General features: G+C 41.1%; 1 protein-coding gene across 2 annotated transcripts in view; it reads right to left on the bottom strand.

Annotated features, from left to right (window-relative positions):
• Nucleotides 1-20,727, bottom strand: part of EPS15 (epidermal growth factor receptor pathway substrate 15) — a 2,462,763-nt gene that overhangs the window by 326,372 nt on the left and 2,115,664 nt on the right. For both annotated transcript variants that reach the window (XM_044086083.1, XM_044086082.1), the window contains exon 22: nt 17,449-17,525. In XM_044086083.1, coding sequence (XP_043942018.1) covers nt 17,449-17,525 — 77 coding nt within the window. The remainder of the gene's footprint in view (nt 1-17,448; nt 17,526-20,727) is intronic.

Below are 20,727 nucleotides of genomic sequence, written 5' to 3'. Positions count from 1 at the left end.
TGGATGACTCTTTTCTAGCAGCTTTTATATTTCTAGTGCTGCTGCTTTCCTCTGAATGGGTGGACCATAGGAAATTCTGCATACAGGAGGAGGTGGCAGGAAAAAGAGAATTATATAACTACTGGAAATAATCCTCTGCACCCATGTGCCTTTTATTATATCTAGCCAGGCTCTCTGGTGCGGGGATAAATGACCACCAACTGCCTCCAGAGGTGGACAATCGGGCCTCCTTTCAGGAATGCTGGTAGGATTTGTCAGATAATGAATCTCTAGACCATTAGTTCTGTGGGCCTTCTCTGCCATATAAGCATCATTGTCCAATAGAGGCTCCCCTCCTCTGCCTCTAGGGGAACTATCTTCACGTGGATCTTGGAAAGGACCCTGGGACTTCTTGAACCACATTTTTTGACACTTCTCACTGATTACTACAGAAGGACCTCTGAGGAGTCAAAAAACATATGTGCACTGCAGAGAGGGTCTTTCCAACTTTTTCACACCTGGAGAGTGTGTCTTTAGCTTTAGGGCCAAACAACAAACTGCTGTCAAAAGCAGCACTGATGAATGGGGACTTGAAGGGCTCTGCAAAATCACACAAGCGCATCCAGGCATGCTTCCTAATGGAAATGCCTAAACCCGATGCCCTTGAGGCAACTTCAGCTGTGTACACGATAAGCCTAATAGACAAATTAGAAATAGCTTGTAGGGTAGCCAAAAGAAAAGCTACAGAAGTTTCAGCCCCTGTTATTATTGGTCCCTGAAAGTGATTTTGAAAATTACTTTATCAAACCCCTTTGTACTCTCAAAGTGTGCCAGGTATTTCAGAGACCTAAGAGCAAATGTCACTGAAGCATAGACACTCTTCCTAAATCTATCCAACAGCCCAGACTCCCTCAGAGGATGGGTAAAGAAACATTGCTTGGCAAGTTCCTTCTTTGTGGTCGCCACCACAACCATAGCATCTACAGGCACTCCCTTGCTCCAGTATCACCTACCTACCAGTGGAGCCAGAATCCGATCTGATCTTTTGGAGACTGGCTCAACTGAGTTAGGTTCCTTCCACACTTGTCTAGAGATCAAGTCAATGAGCTCGCTGGCTGGTGGAGTACCCAGGAGGTAGACAGGCCACCTCCAAAGGCTTCCACGAATACTGATTCCTCTGGGGAAGGGTTATTGGAAGACCAACCACCCCTCTGCTTAAGGATCTCAAGAATGTCTCTAAATGAGGCATCTTTGGGTGCTGATCCTGGGTATCCCTTCTCTTTCATCGAAATCAGTACCTTAGGTGACTGACTCCTGCGGGGACTCCAGTGTCTCCCTCTTGCACTTCCTCTTCCTAGGGACTTTCTCTGTTGGATACTCAGATGACATATTGGAAGAGATTGTAAAGCCCTGCTGGGTAGTCTGGAGACTTTGAGCTGGCTGTCCCTGTGGCACAGAATGATGTGTTCCAAGGCACAGAGACATCTGAGATCCAAGGGGGTAGGATCAGTATGTCCTGCTGGAGCACAAAACACTCTCTTCACTACCTTAAAGGCAGATCACTCAGAGTAGAAGGAAAACAATGGAGCTGAGAAACCAGGTTTCTGGCCCATCGGTTCCCTCTGAGCCGAAGGCAACATACCGAAGGCGGAAGTCAGAGCCAAGCTGTCCAATGTTGAGACTCAAAGGGGAAGAGACAGCTCTGAAAACCTTGCAGTCGACTCTAATGCCTCAGACCCAACAGGGGCACTTTGGCTCCAAGAGTCATCCAGCTCCAAGGACATTCAAGCCAGTGCACTCAAGAGACGGCTTCAATTTCAAAAACAGGGATACCTTCTGATCTGAACCATATGGACCCGGAATGCTCAGATCTATCCGCTCCAAGACGAATGGGCAAATCAGAAAAGGAGCTGGAATTGGTAGAGTGGTATAAGGATAGGCTTCCTGACCCACAGGTGTAGGAGCAGGGAGAACTTCCATCTGTATTTGTACCAAGAGAAATCTCATCATTCTGCCCAAATCAGCTTTAGTCAAACTCCTGGAAGAAGGAGAGGAAGCTAAGAAAGGAGGCTTACAGTGCCTTTGTTCCACAAAGGGGGAAGATACACTTGAAGGAACCAGATCCAGACAAGGTGAATATCTTGTCCTGGGTAACAATCTTGGATCTAAAGCAAGGTTTTGTCGGATCTGACGGCGGTCAGATCGCAGCAGCGTTTGGATCTAGCTTGTGTTTCTTTTTAGGTGGTTCTCAGGAAGATGGAGTAGATGGTCCAGAAGGCTTTGGAGACTTAACAGAAGGTTCCTTTGTTTTCAGTTTGGGGGACTAAGCCCCAGCAATAGCTTCTGAGAAGGAAGTTGGAAGTAACCCCTTCAAAATCAGCTTATTTTTCCTGTCCACTATAACAATTCTGACAAATACTACACTCAAACTGATGGTGGTCTAGGCCCAAACAACAGACAACAGTGTGTGGAAATCAGACAAGGGCAATTTGTGCCCACACTTTTGGCTTTTAACCTTTTTCAGACATCCTGCACATAAAAAAATAAATAATAACAGAAAAATGTTTATGCAGACAGACAGACAGTAAAAGAAAAAGATACAAACAATGTTATCAAGAAATACATAAGAGGTGCACAAGGAAGAAAGGAAAAGAACAGTCGTACCAACTATGGTAAAAAAAAAGAGCTACACTAAGTGTAAAGAGAAGGGAGAATAACTAGAAATAAGTTTTTTTTCTTTTAAAGATAAATTGAAAAACACTATCATATACAGCAATGTCAGTCAATATGACCACTTCTATTTGCAAAAGTGGCAAATGAGATCTGAGGTATGTTAGGGGTTGGTGCATTATGGATAAAGGAGGAGTGAGAGTTTTTTGGTGGCCACGAGCTAAAGTCAACAACCGAGTGAACCCAAGAGTTGAGGTCAGAATGAAAATTGACAAGGTCAGATCATATGTTTCCACTCAACTCTTTCCCCATCACACCTCCAGCAATTGCCATCTATTTGAGGAAAAAATATTTGGAGTCTGCTTGGGGTATAAAAATGCCTACTGCAAACATTTTCAAGCATAAATGTTAAATCTTCTAGACTCTGTTGCATATTTGGGGGTCATACATCTGTCCTCCCATTATTTCATTATGAACTGCTTATCCAATCTCTCTTCCCAATCTTTTCTTACCCCCTCTGAATGACTCCTATTATCATGCATTATTTTATATGCCCTGCTAATCGTCCCTTTTTTAAACAGCAGCTTCTGTTCTAGATTCAGCTAACAACTCTACCACAGCCAGTCTTTCACTTAGGATTCCCCTATACCTTTCTCTTTGCCTAAACTCTGACATTAATCCCTGATAGAGAAAGGCAGTCCAAATGTATTTTTGGCCTCTTCACATTCTATTACCTTTCCCTCTCTAGTTATTTGTTCCCAGCACCTTAGTTACTTTGCCAGGTTTCTCCAATAAATTCCAGCATCCTCTTGCTTATTCTCTGTACCCCTAATTACAATCATTCCTATCAGCAAAAACTCTTTTTTTCATTACTGTGTTGACTAAGTTCTCAGAATACTTTCTGCTAGTTTACGAATATGATATTCTATATGGCTGTTATCCTCCTTAAGGATCTGCATTCAAAATCCAACTCTCTCCTTAATTCTTTAGTTTTCACCTGCTTCATCTTCTCTCCTTTCTACTTTCATTTATAGTTTTCTGCCTGTGTTATGTATATGAGCCTTAACTGCATACCTCCAAAATATCTAGGAGATGCAGAATGGGCCTGAAGTCCTTGTCTTGTCTGAAGGGAAGAACTATGAGTAGTAATCATGGCCTTTCAGGGATGACGAGACCTCATGGATGTCTCTTTCGCTTAGGACAGCACTGACCTCCTGCCCTGCCTGTGCCCTGTGATGGAGTGGGACAGCTGGCAAGGACATGGTGATGAGGGAAAGCTAAGAAGAGAATTCTGTAACCTCTGGATAGCATATGCATTACCCAAATAGCTCAGGAAATGTGGAAGCACTCAGTTACGTGGAGGGACACCCTTTCCCTGACCACTTACTTCCAGGAGGCAGCAGTTGGAAAGGGCTTCAGAATTTATGCTGGCCCTTCTTACCTGAAGTCCCCTAATGTTTGGCAGTTTTCACAGCTTTTGTGAGAGTTATTACTGTCACTGAAGGAGCCCTTCCTGCTCTCCTTGGTGACTGTACCATCACCTCAACTGAGACTACATCTAGTATTGACTCTTGTGCATTTTTATAAATGCCTGTTGGAGAGGCTAGAATTTCACTTTTACAGCTTACGGAGGTTTCCTTTGCTCTTCCATAATTTTCAGGTGCTCGCAAGATCAGTCAGCCACAGTCAGACATTCTGGTGCATAGCAATGCCTGAAGCCATGTCTTTGGCTGACACCACAACTGCATTCTAAATTATACAGTCCATATGGTTCAAGGTCAAGGCTGTTGCAGCTTGAGTTTTAATATTTTCTTTCGCTGGTCCATCTGCTAACCCCCTGTCTCATGGAGCTGTAGTGGATAGCCTGCATTTCTGAAGATTCTGGTTTAAGCCGCTTCAGTGCCTCTCATGTAATTCTTTTGACAAATAAATGGTAAGTATTTTCTTCTATGTACACATTATCAAATTTATGTATCCTGTTCTTTGCAAGAAACATGCTCTGAAATATGCCTGTTTAAAGTAAACACATAAAACATGTCCAGATAAGGAACATATAAAATTTGTCAAATTGTCCCCTTTCCACATATATTGCAATGTTTATTCTTTCCAGCCTTGAGAATGTTTGCAAATGGAAGTCGTCACAGTTGTGACGGCCTTTAACCTTGCAGGAGCTCAGTGTTTTTTTCTGTTAGAAAGGTATAAACGTCATGACTGTTTATATGGTTAAATCTCTCTATATTGAGATATTTTGTATAATGATACTGTTTTAATAAATAATGTGTTTGCATCCAAAATCTTTGACAGTTTTTATACTGAACATTACAGCTGGATGAATTAGAAAGTAACAAATTTCCATTTCAGAGGCTTGGCGCTATCAGGTTCATGTGGAAAATGCATCATGTGGGCCAAGGAGTCCTCACTCAAAGTAAAAATGCAGAGATGTGTTTTTCTTAACTCCTTCTCTGGTGAATAGATGGTGGAGTGCTGAGGCTTGGGGGCCATATCCTATTCAGGGCTCCTGCACAGACAATAAGGTCAGGTTTGCTGGGGTCACTGAACAGGATGATCAATCCCAAGCCAGGAAGAACATTTTAATAACTTTTCAGATCAATTGCTACTACACTGAGATTCTCCCAAGCTACCTTGGTGGCATTCTTCAAGATGCCCAGCAGGCGAAGACTATGTAGGAGGTAAATCAATAGGCTTCTTTCAGCACTCTCTAGGATGAAGAAACAGTCCATGAGCCACCATTTTCTCCTACATTAAATGGAGTAACTCTCCAAATATGGGGTCATGTGGAGGTGAAACAGGGAAGCCAAGCCCTCTTCTTCATCCAGGTTGGTAAGTAGGAGATTCCGTTAAGGACTCAAGTTCATGGTTTTGGAAAAGCCTTTACATAGCCTCTTTGTGTTGCTTCTGAATTAGCTGAAGAGAAGGGCCTTTTATTTGCTGCAGAATTATTAAATGGCTGCAAGGTACTTTGCTGGGAAGCCTGCATAAAGGGTATAACCCATTGTAATTGTATTTGCTGCCAAAAAAGCTCAGAGTCTGATTCAGCATCAGGATTAGCAAGGTTTGCTGCTTGGACAGTAAAGTGGAGGATATGAGCACTATCTGCACTGTCATTGCACCAGCTAGCACTAGCTCTGATGCGCACTGGAACTACGTTATCTTAACTGGTACAAGATGGATCAATGCCATAAAGTCATAACTCTCCACGTCAAGCAGGGTACCTCTTTACCCCTTTTTAAGCACAATCTGGATAACTTGATGGGAAATAGAAAATACATCCCTGGGATTCCACCCGTGTCACTGCTGGACAGGGGCATAGGGTGCTGATTTGTCTATGCATGCGCTAAACTCTTGCCTAGGCTTATAAGGGCCTTAGCGCCAATAGCCTAGTAACTTCCTATGATCCTAAGTGCACAGTCAACTACACAGCAAAGGCAATGTGCACTGATGCCAGTATGTGGTGGCACTTTAACACTTACTACAGATCCTGAGACAGTTAAGACCAAATATTGAACAGCTGCTTGGATCACTGAAAAAATTATCAAAACTAAACATCTAGGAAGCAGCAGTAATGGCTTATCAGTTAGGTATATGGTGGTGTTAGTAGTCTCACCAGAGGCAAAGGCCTTAACTCCAGTCATTTGCTTGGTACAAGACACAAAGCAGACTCAAGGGAATATACTGGCATTTGCGAGGATGACCCGTCAGACCTCATTAACTTAGGAAGAAAGGCAAAACTGTCAAAGTGTCTTCTTTTGTTGGTGTTGGGAGAAAATCATGCCAAAATGTTAACTCTAACCACCAACACAACTCTTACCACTTACTTTGGCATTAAGGGATAAAGCCCTAACTACAGCCCAAGTGATCAGAACTCAATCAGAGGTTTGGGGATTTCACAGAGCTAGCAGGGAGAGAGAACATATCCATCCTAAGGGGGAGGAGGCTAAGCTGTTTTCAAGTTGTAGTAGTCCTTCAATGGAAAGCGGCAGGCATGTGGCCTGGGGACAGGCATGTGGCACACCAATCCACTGACTGGCAGTAGCGTTCACCAGGCAAGTGCACATGGGAAGGTGTGGTAGCTATGGCTATGACATGGGTCATATGTCCTCCCATCCAGGAGGAAGGGTTAGGCCAGTAAACAAAAATGGGAACCAATGAAGATAAACTGTCCATCACCACGTATCCACTAGTGTAAGTGTAGGTGTCCAGTCTTAGTGATGTGATCATTCCACTGTATTCTGTACTCATCAGGTGTTGAGAGGGAAGAAGACAACACGGATTTAGTGTTAAAGCACAGAATGTTCATTTTTTTCATATGTAACTAAGAAAGAAATAAAATGGTTTGATTTTACAAATCCCAAGGCATATATCTAGATTACATCTACTCCTCACAGGTAAGTGGGATCTGGCCTGAAACCAAAACAAAGAAAGTACAGTTGTGTACACTTACCATACATGTAGATGTTCGAGTGTATTCACTGTTGCAGTCATCACATTTGGGTTATCCCCACCAGGGTAGCCCTCGGCCGGCCCGAACACCAGAGAATTAGTATTTCTGCGTCGGTTGCTGTCACTTGAGGACTGACGTCAGGTCGTCAGTAGTGCAAAGTAAGGCAACAGACACCATTACATCAGTTTTTCTTGCCTTAACCTGTCAGGAGCCCCCAAGTAGGAGGCCAGAGTCTGGTGGAAGAAACACCACCAGTGGAAAACAAATAACAATATGTCCCTTGAAAGGAAAGGAGAGCAACACGTTAGAATGGTAATAAAAGGAGAAAGAGAAGAAAGGGGGATGGAGGGCGGGGGGGACCAGGACTGCAACAGTGAATACACTCGAACATCTACATTTATGGTAAGTGTACACAACTGTACTATGTTCTTCATGTTTCACTGTTGCAGTCATCACATTTGGGTTGATTCCCAAAGCTAAGGAAAAGGGTGGATGCAGTCAATGAAACTAGGGGCTGGCTAGGATGCCCTGCAAGACTGCAGAGGTCAACCCTTTCCTGGATTTGGAAAAGAGAGACAGGTGGTAATACTTGGTAAAAGTGTGAACAGATGTCCAGGTGGCAGCCTCCAGGATGTCCCCGGTGGAGACTCCTTTGAGGAAAGCCGCAGAGGTGGAGCCTGCTCTGGTGGAGTGTGTCTTGACCCCCTTGGGGGGATACTTTTAATGCTGTTTGTAGCAGAAATGGATGTAGTATGCTATCCATTTGGAAATGGTTTGTTTGGAGATGGCTTTGCCTTCTGCCCCTGTAGCAAAGCTAACCAGCAATTGATCAGACTTTCTAAAGGATTTAGTCCTTTCTAGATAGTATCTGAGCGGTCTCTGCACATTTAGAGAGTGAAGAATCCTTTCCCCCGTGTTCTGGGGATTAGGAAAAAAGGTGGGCAAAGGAATGGATTGGTTGAGAGCCATACTGGACTCCACCTTGGGCATGAAGGATGGGTTAGTTCTGAGGGATACCCTGTCTGCATGAATGATGATGAAGGGTTCCACAGCCATGAGTACTTGCAGCTCAGAGAATCTTCTGGCTGAAGTGATGGCCAGAAGGAATGCTGTCTTCTAGGAGAGAAATTTTAGCTCTACAGAAAAAGCTGGTTCAAAAGGGGGCAGGGTGAGCTTTTCCAATACAAAGTTAAAAGCCCAAAGCTGGTGTTGGTGCCCTTCTGGGTGGCCTCAAGTTGCTAGCCTCTCTTAGGAACTGTTTGATCAAAGGGTGTGAGAAAAGGGGTTGCTCAGTGGGAAAATGAGCAGAAATAGCAGAGGCATGAATTTTTATAAAGGAGAAAGAGAGGCCACTGTGTAGCAAGTAATCCAGGATGACAGGGAGGGAGGGAGGGCTGTGCCGTATTGGCTCCCTTAGCCTGGATCCAGGTGCAGAACCTTTTCCATTTATTAACGTAAGACTTTCTGGTGCTAGGACTTCTGGCCTCACGGATAACATCCAGAACATCACCTCCACTCCACAAGACAACAGATAGTAGTAAATCCAAGCCCGCTAGCTGTACAATAAAGGGTATCCTCCTCGGACTCTCCAAAACTACCAAAAACACATACGCTGACTCACAGAATGTGTTGAAAGAGTTCACGAATCACATAGTCACCACAAAAAGATTTATTAAGGAACATCCAAAACTCCATGCAACAAACCAAGATTGAGCGCGCTTTCGTCTGTTAGACTTCCTCAGAATCACATGATTGTAAAAACAGACTGCTATTATATAGTACCTCCATAATGCATTAATTGGTACTTAATACAATAAATAGTTAATAGCTGCATCAATTGACATAATATGTCTATTCATAAAAAGCTCACGCTTAAAAATGACGCTAAAAACAGCCAAAATATACTATAGAACTCTTCTTTAGAAAAACTCTTTTTTGTATATGTAAAAAAGACTCTCTTTATAAAAAATGCATTTTACATGCTATTACACCAACTATGGATATACCTATACATAAATAAATATGTGTAAGTATATGTATGAATATAATAAACGTGTATAAAACACAACATGTGTATATAAAATACAGAACTTGTGTATTACATCCATTCCTATCCTATATCTATTGATTCCTAAGAAATTCTAAATAAATAAGACCCTAAGCATAAGCATATCTAAATTTCCAATCATTTTAAAATACATATATAAAATGGCATTAATATAAATCAAAAGAAACATGTAAAAAATGTATAAATAAATTAATAAATAGATATATGCAAAGATATATATTAATAATATATAATATATACAATACTTGTATAGGAGTACAAAAAGATGTAAATCAATATATGTATGGAATATGTAATAAAACTCATTTCACACATTATTTCGTTTAGGATTATTTGCTAACAATTTCAATGCCGGTTTTATAGAGAGATGGTCATTCAACCCCATATGGCCACAAGCATCTAACCTAAGTTGCCATATGAGTTCCCTATACTCCAATAGGGTTTCCCAGTCACCCCCCTTATCATTTTTCTTCACATCCTCTAATACCCAAAATTTTATATTAGCTTTTTCACATACCAGGGTGTGTCTGAATAAAGCGTTATTTTCATTCTTTTTATTTATATCCCTCATATGTTCGTAGATCCGCTGCTTAAGATGTCTTTCTGTCTTTCCAACATAATATTTCCCACATGCCACACAATATGCCAGAGAGACCAATACACCCAAAGTTGATAATACTTTACGTTTAACCCTTACATACTATAAAGGGATTAGTTGGATACAGGAGGGGTTATATGAGACCACACCCTTGGTATAACAAGTATGGTAACCAAAACTTTTCAACCTAGTACCAATACCCCTCAAAAATAACTTCTTTTCACCTACAATAAATGGACATTGACCGCATCTACCACATTTATGTGTACCAACTTTTGATTGTGTTCCACCCTTCTCATATAAAATCTTTTTCCTTTCAAATAACTTTTTAAAGTTGGAATTTTTCCGATAACAAAATTTTAAGGGTTGTTGAAATATGTAAGATTTGTCATTCATTCTAGAAAAAATCTTCCAAACCTCATATAACCCCTCCTGTATCCAACTAATCCCTTTATAGTATGTAAGGGTTAAACGTAAAGTATTATCAACTTTGGGTGTATTGGTCTCTCTGTTCCTTTGGTTAATTCTTGTATTGGTTGCGTTTGTAGGGCATCTTAACAGCGGCAAATATTGAGATTTACGTTTCTTTAACACTTCCTTCCTCACCCCTTTGATCAATCCTGGGGGGTAACCCCTTTCCTGAAACAGATTTTGTATAAATCCCATTTCATCTCTGCATTCCAACTCTTCACTGGTCATTCTCGACACCCTAATCATTTGTCCTTTGATTATGTTTCTTTTCAAATGTTGGGGGTGGTCACTTTCATAATGTACATATGAATTGGAAAAACAGTCCTTCCTAAAAATCCTGGACTTATATTTCTTTTCCTTTTTGTTTTTAGTAATAGTTACGTCAAGGTAATTTACGTAGTCCAAATTATATTGATAGGTAAATTCAAGAAACGTGGTTGTAGTATGTAGATATTGTATGAATTCGTCTATCTGTTCTGATGTACCCTTCCACAAAATAAAGATGTCATCCAAAAATCGGAAATATTTCTCTATCTTTTCATAAAAGGTTGATTTAAACACAAATTCCAATTCCCAAAAAAGCATCACAATATTGGCATAGATGGGGGCACATGCAGAACCCATTGCCACCCCATCAATTTGGTGATAAATATCACCCTGAAAATAAATGAAATTATTTTTCAAAACCAGTTCCATATTTTCTAGGACCAGTCTGAATTCTGTGTTATTCAGAAAATTGAAACTAATCAACATCTGTTCAAACCATCCCAACCCTATGTCATGGGGTATAACTGAGAACAGATCCTTTACATCCACTGTAACAAACAATTTCAAAATTGAAAGAATTTCACCGAAATTACCAACATATTCTCATTGATTCCTGGGATTTTTTGGTGAAGTTTAATAGTATCCCATACCATGATGATTTTTTGTTTGTTTTCTTTATTTTGTGGAAGGGTACATCAGAACAGATAGACGAATTCATACAATATCTACATACTACAACCACGTTTCTTGAATTTACCTATCAATATAATTTGGACTACGTAAATTACCTTGACGTAACTATTACTAAAAACAAAAAGGAAAAGAAATATAAGTCCAGGATTTTTAGGAAGGACTGTTTTTCCAATTCATATGTTCAGGAAAGGGGTTACCCCCCAGGATTGATCAAAGGGGTGAGGAAGGAAGTGTTAAAGAAACGTAAATCTCAATATTTGCCGCTGTTAAGATGCCCTACAAACGCAACCAATACAAGAATTAACCAAAGGAACAGAGAGACCAATACACCCAAAGTTGATAATACTTTACGTTTAACCCTTACATACTATAAATGGATTAGTTGGATACAGGAGGGGTTATATGAGCTTTGGAAGATTTTTTCTAGAATGAATGACAAATCTTACATATTTCAACAACCCTTAAAATTTTGTTATCGGAAAAATTCCAACTTTAAAAAGTTATTTGAAAGGAAAAAGATTTTATATGAGAAGGGTGGAACACAATCAAAAGTTGGTACACATAAATGTGGTAGATGCGGTCAATGTCCATTTATTGTAGGTGAAAAGGAGTTATTTTTGAGGGGTATTGGTACTAGGTTGAAAAGTTTTGGTTACCATACTTGTTATACCAAGGGTGTGGTCTACCTGGCATATTGTGTGGCATGTGGGAAATATTATGTTGGAAAGACAGAAAGACATCTTAGGCAGCGGATCTACGAACATATGAGGGATATAAATAAAAAGAATGAAAATAACGCTTTATTCAGACACACCCTGGTATGTGAAAAAGCTAATATAAAATTTTGGGTATTAGAGGATGTGAAGAAAAATGATAAGGGGGGTGACTGGGAAACCCTATTGGAGTATAGGGAACTCATATGGCAACTTAGGTTAGATGCTTGTGGCCATATGGGGTTGAATGACCATCTCTCTATAAAACCGGCATTGAAATTGTTAGCAAATAATCCTAAACGAAATAATGTGTGAAATGAGTTTTATTACATATTCCATACATATATTGATTTACATCTTTTTGTACTCCTATACAAGTATTGTATATATTATATATTATTAATATATATCTTTGCATATATCTATTTATTAATTTATTTATACATTTTTTACATGTTTCTTTTGATTTATATTAATGCCATTTTATATATGTATTTTAAAATTATTGGAAATTTAGATATGCTTATGCTTAGGGTCTTATTTATTTAGAATTTCTTAGGAATCAATAGATATAGGATAGGAATGGATGTAATACACAAGTTCTATATTTTATATACACATGTTGTGTTTTATACACGTTTATTATATTCATACATATACTTACACATATTTATTTATGTATAGGTATATCCATAGTTGGTGTAATAGCATGTAAAATGCATTTTTTATAAAGAGAGTCTTTTTTACATATACAAAAAAGAGTTTTTCTAAAGAAGAGTTCTATAGTATATTTTGGCAGTTTTTAGCGTAACTTTTAAGCGTGAGCTTTTTATGAATAGACATATTATGTCAATTGATGCAGCTATTAACTATTTATTGTATTAAGTACCAATTAATGCATTATGGAGGTACTATATAATAGCAGTCTGTTTTTACAATCATGTGATTCTGAGGAAGTCTAACAGACGAAAGCGCGCTCAATCTTGGTTTGTTGCATGGAGTTTTGGATGTTCCTTAATAAATCTTTTTGTGGTGACTACGTGATTCGTGAACTCTTTCAACACATTCTGTGAGTCAGCGTATGTGTTTCTGGTAGTTTTGGAGAGTCCGAGGAGAACATCCAGAACATGTTTACTGAGGTTGGCAGATAGGTTTGGGGTTAGGGAATAAGCCAAGCTGCCAAAATTGAGTGTCTGCAATTGTGGATGCATGAACTCCCCTTCTCTCTGGATCGGAAGGTTTGGAATCTGAGGAAGATGCCATGGGGGGTAGCGAGGACAGGCTGTGCAGCAAGGGGTACCAGTGCTGCTTGGGCCAGTCTGGAGCTATAAGAATGGTCCTTGGTTTTTCCTCCCTTATTTTGAGTAGTACCCTGGGGATGAGAGGTAGGGAAGGAAAGGCATAGACCAATAGATTGACCCAGGGGAAGGACAGGACATCCACTTTCCAAGCCATGCAATGATGTTCTCTGGTGCAGAATTTCCTGAGCTGATGGTTGGTATGGGAGGCAAAGAGGTCGACATTGGGGGTTCCCCATTTCTGAGTTATTAGGGTGAAGGTACTTTTTTTGAGTTGCCACTCATGTGGGTCCAGAAGGTTTCTGCTTAATTGGTCTGCCAGAGAGTTTAGAGAGCCTTGTAGGAATTGTGCTAACAGGTGTTGTTGCATGGCAGAGGCTGTGTGCCAAAGTGTCAATGGCCAGCCTGCATAGAGGGTAGGAGTGAGTCCCTCCCTGCTTGCTGATGTACCACATCACAGTGGTGTTATCTGTTTTGATCAGGAGAGCCCCTGGAGAGAGAAGGGGCTTGAAAGCTATCAAGGCATGCTGCACAGCCATCATCTCTTTTTGGATCATGTGCAGAGGGATTTGCTGTGGGCTCCACTGGCCCTGTATGCACCTGCCTTCCAGGTGTGCACCCCAAGCATAATCTGATGCATCTGTGGAGAGGGTCTGGGCAGCGGGGGGGGGGGGGGGATAAAGGCATTCCCTTGTAGTGGGAGCATGCTGTTGTCCACCAAAGAAAATATTTTCTGAGGCAAGGAGGCAAGGTAGAGGAGTTTCCGGGTCTTGAGAGTGTTGGCACCAAAGGCTCTTTAGGTACCACTGAAGTTTCCTCATATGCAGTCTGGCATATGGAATGAGTAGTATGCAAGATGCCATGATCCCCAGAGCTTGCAGGATCTTCCTTGGAGTTAGCTGGGGTCTGGTGGCTAGTTGAGAGAAGTAGGCTGTCAGGAAAATTTGTTTCTCTGGAGTAAGGTATGCCATCTGGGAAGCTGAGTCCAGACTTGCTCATATGAAGATTATCCTTTGGGTGGGCACCTGTTTGGATTTCTTTTCATTGATTGTGTACCCTAGGGAGGTTAGTAGGGTCATTACAAAGGCCAGGTGCTTGAGCAGCTTCTCCTGGCAGTCTGCCTGAATAAGGCAGTCTTCTAAGTAAGGGGTAAATCTGAATATTTCTTTGTCTGCCAAAGGCAATGGCCAGAGCCAGACATTTTGTGAAAACTCTGGGAGTAGTAGATAAGCCAAAGGGAAGTGCAGAGAACTGAAAGTGTTGAGATCCTGCCCTGAAGCGGAGATATTTCCTGCATGATTCCCTGACAGGAATGTGGAGGTAGGCCTCTTTTAGATCTAGGGTGGTTAGCTAAGCGTCCTTGATGAGCATGGGTAGCAGCTGCTGGAGAGTGAGGATTTTGAATTTAGGGATGACCAGGAAGGTGTTTAGAATGGATAGATCGAGGATGGGGCACCAGGTGCCCTCTTTTCTGGCCACCAGAAAAAGTCTGGAGTAGAAACCTTGGCCTATCTGTTCTGCAGAAACGTGTTCTACTGCCCTCATAGAGAGCTTTTGCGCCACTGCCCAATGATTTGGTGATAGATCTGGGAAACCTTTCGGGGTTGGAAGGAAAATCTGTATTCCTGAGACACAATGTTCAGAACCCAGTTGTCCTTGATAATGGTGGCCCAGGTGCTTGAGTGAAAGGAGAGTTTTCCTTCTACGGGTAAAGTGAAGGTGGGCAGACGGAGGGGGTGGAGGATATGAGTCATTGTGGGTTTTTACCATAAGGGGGTGGCTTAGAACTCCCTGGTATTCAAGTGGAGATAGTCCACTGCTTAGATCTCTGCATTTCCAGGGCTGCTCTCTGGGTGGGGGTCCACTTCCACGGGGCCTAGGCTGGGCCGGTTTACTGGGAGCAGGAAAGTACCAGTGTTTGGAGGGACAATGCCTGCTGAACTTAGGGGGCTGGACCTGCAAGAAATCCTTAACTGTTTGCATAGATTTTGCTTTTTCTTCCATCTTTTTTAAGACCTCGTCTGCCTTAGTGCCAAATAAGTTATCTTTGTGCAAGGGGGCATCCAACAATTTAGATTTGACATGATCTGGCAGGGGCTGTTCATTAAGCCATGCATGCCTTCTAATGACAGATCCAGTGACTGCTGCCCTGCAAGTAGCTTCTAGGGCGTCAAAACCACAGTGCAAGGTGTGTTTAGTTACTTAACTTGCAGAATGCATTAACTCTTGTAACTCTTTAGATTCTGCCCAAGCTGGAAAGGAAGACATTTTTTGTTTAAGGAGTTCCAAGGTATGCTGCTGAAATTTCAGCATATGGAACTGAAAGTTTTTAGTGACCTGATAGCAAGACTAGCTGAGGTGTATACTTTCTTACTCCATCTGTCCAATGCTCAGAAATCCCTGTCTGAGGGGGTGGGATTCTTAGTAGAGGTTGCCTTAATTCCTTTTGGACCTTGAAAAATGATATCAGGGTCAGCTGTAGGATTTTTAAAAAGATATTTGTGTGAGTCAGGGACTCAATAGTACCTGTCTGGTTTTCTGGGAGCAGGAGGAAGACGTCAGGAGTCAAGCTGGATTTGAGGAAAACATCCTCCACAACATCCAGGACTGGGGGGATAGTCAAAGGTCTGTGTTGCGGAAGATCTAGGAATTTTCTGAGTCTCTTTTTAGACTGAGGGAAGTCCTGACTCTCCCATCAGAAATGCTCCCTTAAGGTATGCAGGGTTTCCCCAAAGGAAAAATCCTCTGGGGGAGAGGCTGAAGAAATGGAATCCTCTGCATCAGAATCCTCATAAGTGGAGAGGGGTTGCATGCCTGCATATTCAAATGCATCAGATTCATCTGACTCTTGCTCAGACAAAACTACAGGGGACAGATCTCTTTTCCTTTTGGAGGGGGTAGTTGGCTTCCCCTGATCAGCATGATAAGGTCTTCTGCCATTTTAAGCATTTGAGAGTGAGGCAAGATAGCAGGCGCCTGAGAGTGGGTTGTCGGTTTCTTGGGTGTGGTTCGTACCCTAGGCCTAAGAAGCTTGGTAGTTTTAGAAAAAACAGTAGTCACGAAAGAAGATGTCGGTTTGTGTCAAGATTTGGTAGTGCGAAGGACTTCCTCAGAAAGACTTCCTCCTGCTCAGTGGCTCCGGACCCATCCAAGGTTGTGACAACCATAGGATCCTTAGTCAAAGAAGAGTTTTGCGGCATACCGGACTCCGAAAGGGTCTCGGTAGCAGCCTGCGAATCAACAGAAGCAGGCATCAGGGGCTGCAAAAGCACCTAACTGAGGATGGGATTACTGACAACTAGCTTAACAGAAGCGTCATCGGTAGGTTTGGACATGTGCTGTCTGTCTCTGTCTTTATCTTTATGTTTTTAACAGAAGATCTGCTGTCGGACAGCTTACCGAAGCCATATCGGAATTAGAGGACTGTAAGCACAAATATCTGGCTATAATAAGGACCCAAAGACAGATAGTTCTGGCTTTGAACAAAGCACAGAAGCAACAAAGAGAGACGTTGTGGTATGGGCCTAAACAAGTGATGCAGTAAGAGTGGAAGTCTCAGTGTGGTATTTGTTTTCCACAGGCGAGACAATTATTAACTTTTTCTGACATAGGTTAGTGCAAGAAAAAAGGATCCCCAACGGGGTACTTAGCTTTAGAAGACTTCAACTTTAATTCAGTAGACAAAAACTCTGGTAGTGGCCAACCGGCACTCGTGCGAACTGCTTCTGCTTCGGGCTCCACGGCAAGAAAAACTGAAATAATGGCATTGGCTGCCTTACTTTATACAACTGATGATCGGACATCAGTCCTCAAACGACAGCAACCGATGCAGAAATACTAAGTCTCAGGTATTCGGGCAAGATGAGGGCTACCCTGGCAGGGATAACCAAAATGTGATGACTGCAACAGTGAAACATGAAGAACATCCATTGTGCACAGCTTATTCTGCTTAGCACCTTCTACTTTTAGCCACAACACAGTAAAGAAAAAAAAAATTCCAAAGACATGTGTCTGGAGCATTTCTTCCCAGGCCTCAGCTGAAAATGGTCTCTGTCCCAGTTGGACTTTCCTTGTAAACAAATGTTAAATAAAAACACTGACAAGGTACAAACTGCTTTAGGATAAAATTCAGCAGCACCCATCCAGAGAATTAATTTTTTTGCACACAAATTAGGTACTATAAAACTGCAATTGTCTTTCTTAAAACAAACAAATAAGTATTCGAATACCTTTGCTAATGAGCTGAAGTCTGCAAAATCACTCCCAAATGGTTCATTTCCAAAGAAAGACGCAAAGGGATCAGCAGCTATAAAACAGATTATACAATTCAAACATTTAGTGCAACAGTCGTGTTCAGAAAAGGAAATAAAATTAACTACTGATGTGGTTTTTAACTACTACATCTGCAACAAGAGAGGCACATGCAAAAAAATGATAGGCAGACAACTATTGTAAGTAAAAACAGAACACACTATGAAAATCCACAAAAAAGCATTTATTATAAACCAAACAATAAAAAAAGAAGATATTGTCTCAGTAAACAATATAAGAAGACTTAATTCAGAATTACTATCCATACTAATACTGACATTAAGTTAAATAGATTCAACAACTAATAGTGTAACCACAGCAAAATGTATTAATGCTACATGAAGTCCGGTCGCCTTTTGACTTTGGCCATCACAGTGAACACAATTTTTTTAAATGTTGCAGAGCAGAAGTGTGCTTGTTCAAGACATTATTTTCATTATGTGTTCTAATACTGCACAGGGACTTGAAAAGTGGGAAAATACAGTTGAATAAGTAAACTTACCTTAATGGTAGATGTTTGAAATGGATTACTGAAGTTACATGGGATGAATATTAAAGCTTAGACGGATAGGGAACAGGAAGGAGGGCTAGGGGCAGGAAACCTAGCAAATCCTGAGTAGTCCAGGAGAAAGAATCAATTTTGTTGTTTTGTAAAAGTATGCACAGAAGACCAAATTGCTGCCTCTAGAATATTTCTAGTGACCCCACCTTTCCAAATAGCTACAAAAGTAGTCAAAGCCCTGATAGAACAGGCTGTGACTTTGCCTGGAAGCAACTTGCTATGTTGAGAATAACAAAAACAGAATAGTATGGTACAACAATTTAGAAAGAATCCACTTTGATACGGTCTTTTCTTTTTACTTTCATAAGTAATTAATTATCTTGAACTTCCAAAGTCCTTTGTCTTTTCAATGCAGCATACAAGTTGCCTTTGAACATCCAGAAAATGCATAACTTCCTCCCCCTTACTTTTTAGTTCAGGAAAAAATACAGGGAGATGAACAGATTGATTCAAAGTGAACCCTGAAACCACCTGTGGCATGAAAGTAGGACTAGTTCTCAAGGATACCTTATCCTTATGAAAGGTGAAAGAGGGCTGAAACACCTTAATCCCTTGGAACTGATACTCTTCTAGATGAGGTCAGACCACTGAGCAACACAGTTTTTCACATTATGAATTTTAAAAGTCAGCCATGAGAGCTAGTTCAAAAGGAAAAAGTGCAAGTTTTTCTAGTGCAAAGTTAAGATTCCAAGTAGCTGTCAACATATATTTGACTATATAATAACCCTTTCAGAAACTGCTTCCCTTAAGGTAAAGAAGAGGACTCTATGGGCATACAGGCAGAAACATCTGTGAAAAATGAGGTGAGGTTGACCCACAAAAAGAACTTGCAACTCTTAGATACTCTTGCATAACTCAGAGCAATGAGCAATACTGTCTTCCAAGTTAAGTACCTCAATGAAGCTTCAAGAGCAGGTTTAAAGATCAAGTGCAAATTATGGATCAATGAGAAGTTGAAATACTTCCATATCAGTTGCTATGTACTCTTACCTTATTAAATGTTCAGCCACTGTGGTCCAAATATGCTGAATTTGATGTTCAGTAAAAAAAAAATTTAAAATAGTGATACTGCACCGCTGCTGTTTCTGGGTTGATGTAAGCCACACAGTCGAAGTAAATGCCAATGAGTGCAGCACAACATATTTTCCAATAAATCACTAACTCCAGACATTAGAACTTCATGCTTATTGTTTTGAAAACACATGTCGATACACAAGCCATGGTTCTAATAACTTTTTAGCTAGAGTAATATTTTAAAAATGTCATTGATTTATTCCTTGCAACCCCATCACTGTACAGTTTGCTGAGTTCTTGAGCAAGGAAGCTGAGCGGTATAGGTGCAATTATAAAAACGCTGACCTTTGGGACGAGGCATTCATAGTGGAAAGTTACTTCCTTGTATGTGCAGGTCTGTGTGTGTATTTTTCCCCAAAACCCTTTTAAAAAATACTTAACATGACACTGCACTGAAAGGGGGGATCCATAGGCAGACATGCTGAACAGCCGAATGGTAAACCTTAACACAGGAGTAAGAAAGGCTCAAGGATAATGACTCTCAAATATTCTGGAACCAAAAGCATATTTGCCTTAAAAGGGTCCTGGTTCTAAGTCTGTCAGAAACTACAAAACTTTCCCATTTACCAGTATGTGACTCCACAGTAGCAGGTTTCTTTCCCTCCTAAGGCTTTAAAAATTTATCATCCAGGTAGTTAGCTGCAGCTGTTTGTGAGAGTAGGTTCACTATGTGAGGAAGCTTGTGGTAAATGTCCATGGCCATTTCCAAATGAAGGAAGAACTACAGCTGTTTAGGCTAGAAGGAAGTCACCGCAACGATCTTTGAAAAGTCCTTCTGAATCTTCAGAATTACCCTGGATATCAGTGGAAAGAGTGAAAATGCATACAGGAACATTCCATCTCAAAGGTTTCTGTTTTCCAGGCCTGGTTACAAGGAATCCTGCAGCAGAATTTCTTTAGTTACAGATATGTATAAGGTGTTCTTCATGGCTGGATCCAATTCTGGAAGACTCTTGAGGTTTAGTTTCCATTCATGAGGATCTTTCCTGATCCTGCTCAGCTTGTCTGCCACAAAGTTTTGCACTGATGTAATGCAAGAAACCTGCAGGGTGAGATTATGCTGAACTGCTATATCCCAAGTAACGAACCATCATGGACCTTATTACCAAAGACATAAGAAATCTCCAAATGCTTGAACCCATCGAGTTTCGCTTTGTCAAGGGGAGATCATGCCTGTTAAACTTAGTGGACTTCTTTGAGACAGTAACCAAAGCCCTGGACGAAGGTAAATCTGTGCATGCGGCCTACCTAGACTTAGCCAAGGCCTTTGACACAATCCCCCACTCAAGCATCATTAATAAACTCACCCATTTGGGTATCAACCCATATACTGTATGGTGGGTTGCAAACTGACTCACTAACAGAATTCATACAGTCAAAATAGGGGACACCACCTCCTCCATCAGACCCATAACCAGTGGTGTTCCACAGGGATCAGTTCTGAGATCCCTACTGTTCAGAATCTACTTCTCCAAAGTACATGCTAAAACTAAAGGACTGTGGCTGACAAAGTTTGCTGATGACTGCAAATTGGGAGCAATCACTGACACCCCTAGCGATG

The sequence above is a fragment of the Protopterus annectens genome, chromosome 10.part0 (assembly GCF_019279795.1).
Source record: "Protopterus annectens isolate FY-2018-M chromosome 10.part0, PAN1.0, whole genome shotgun sequence".
NCBI lineage: Eukaryota > Metazoa > Chordata > Ceratodontiformes > Protopteridae > Protopterus > Protopterus annectens.
The sequence above is the reverse complement of the archived record's forward strand: the minus strand, read 5'-3'. Positions and strand labels throughout refer to the sequence as shown.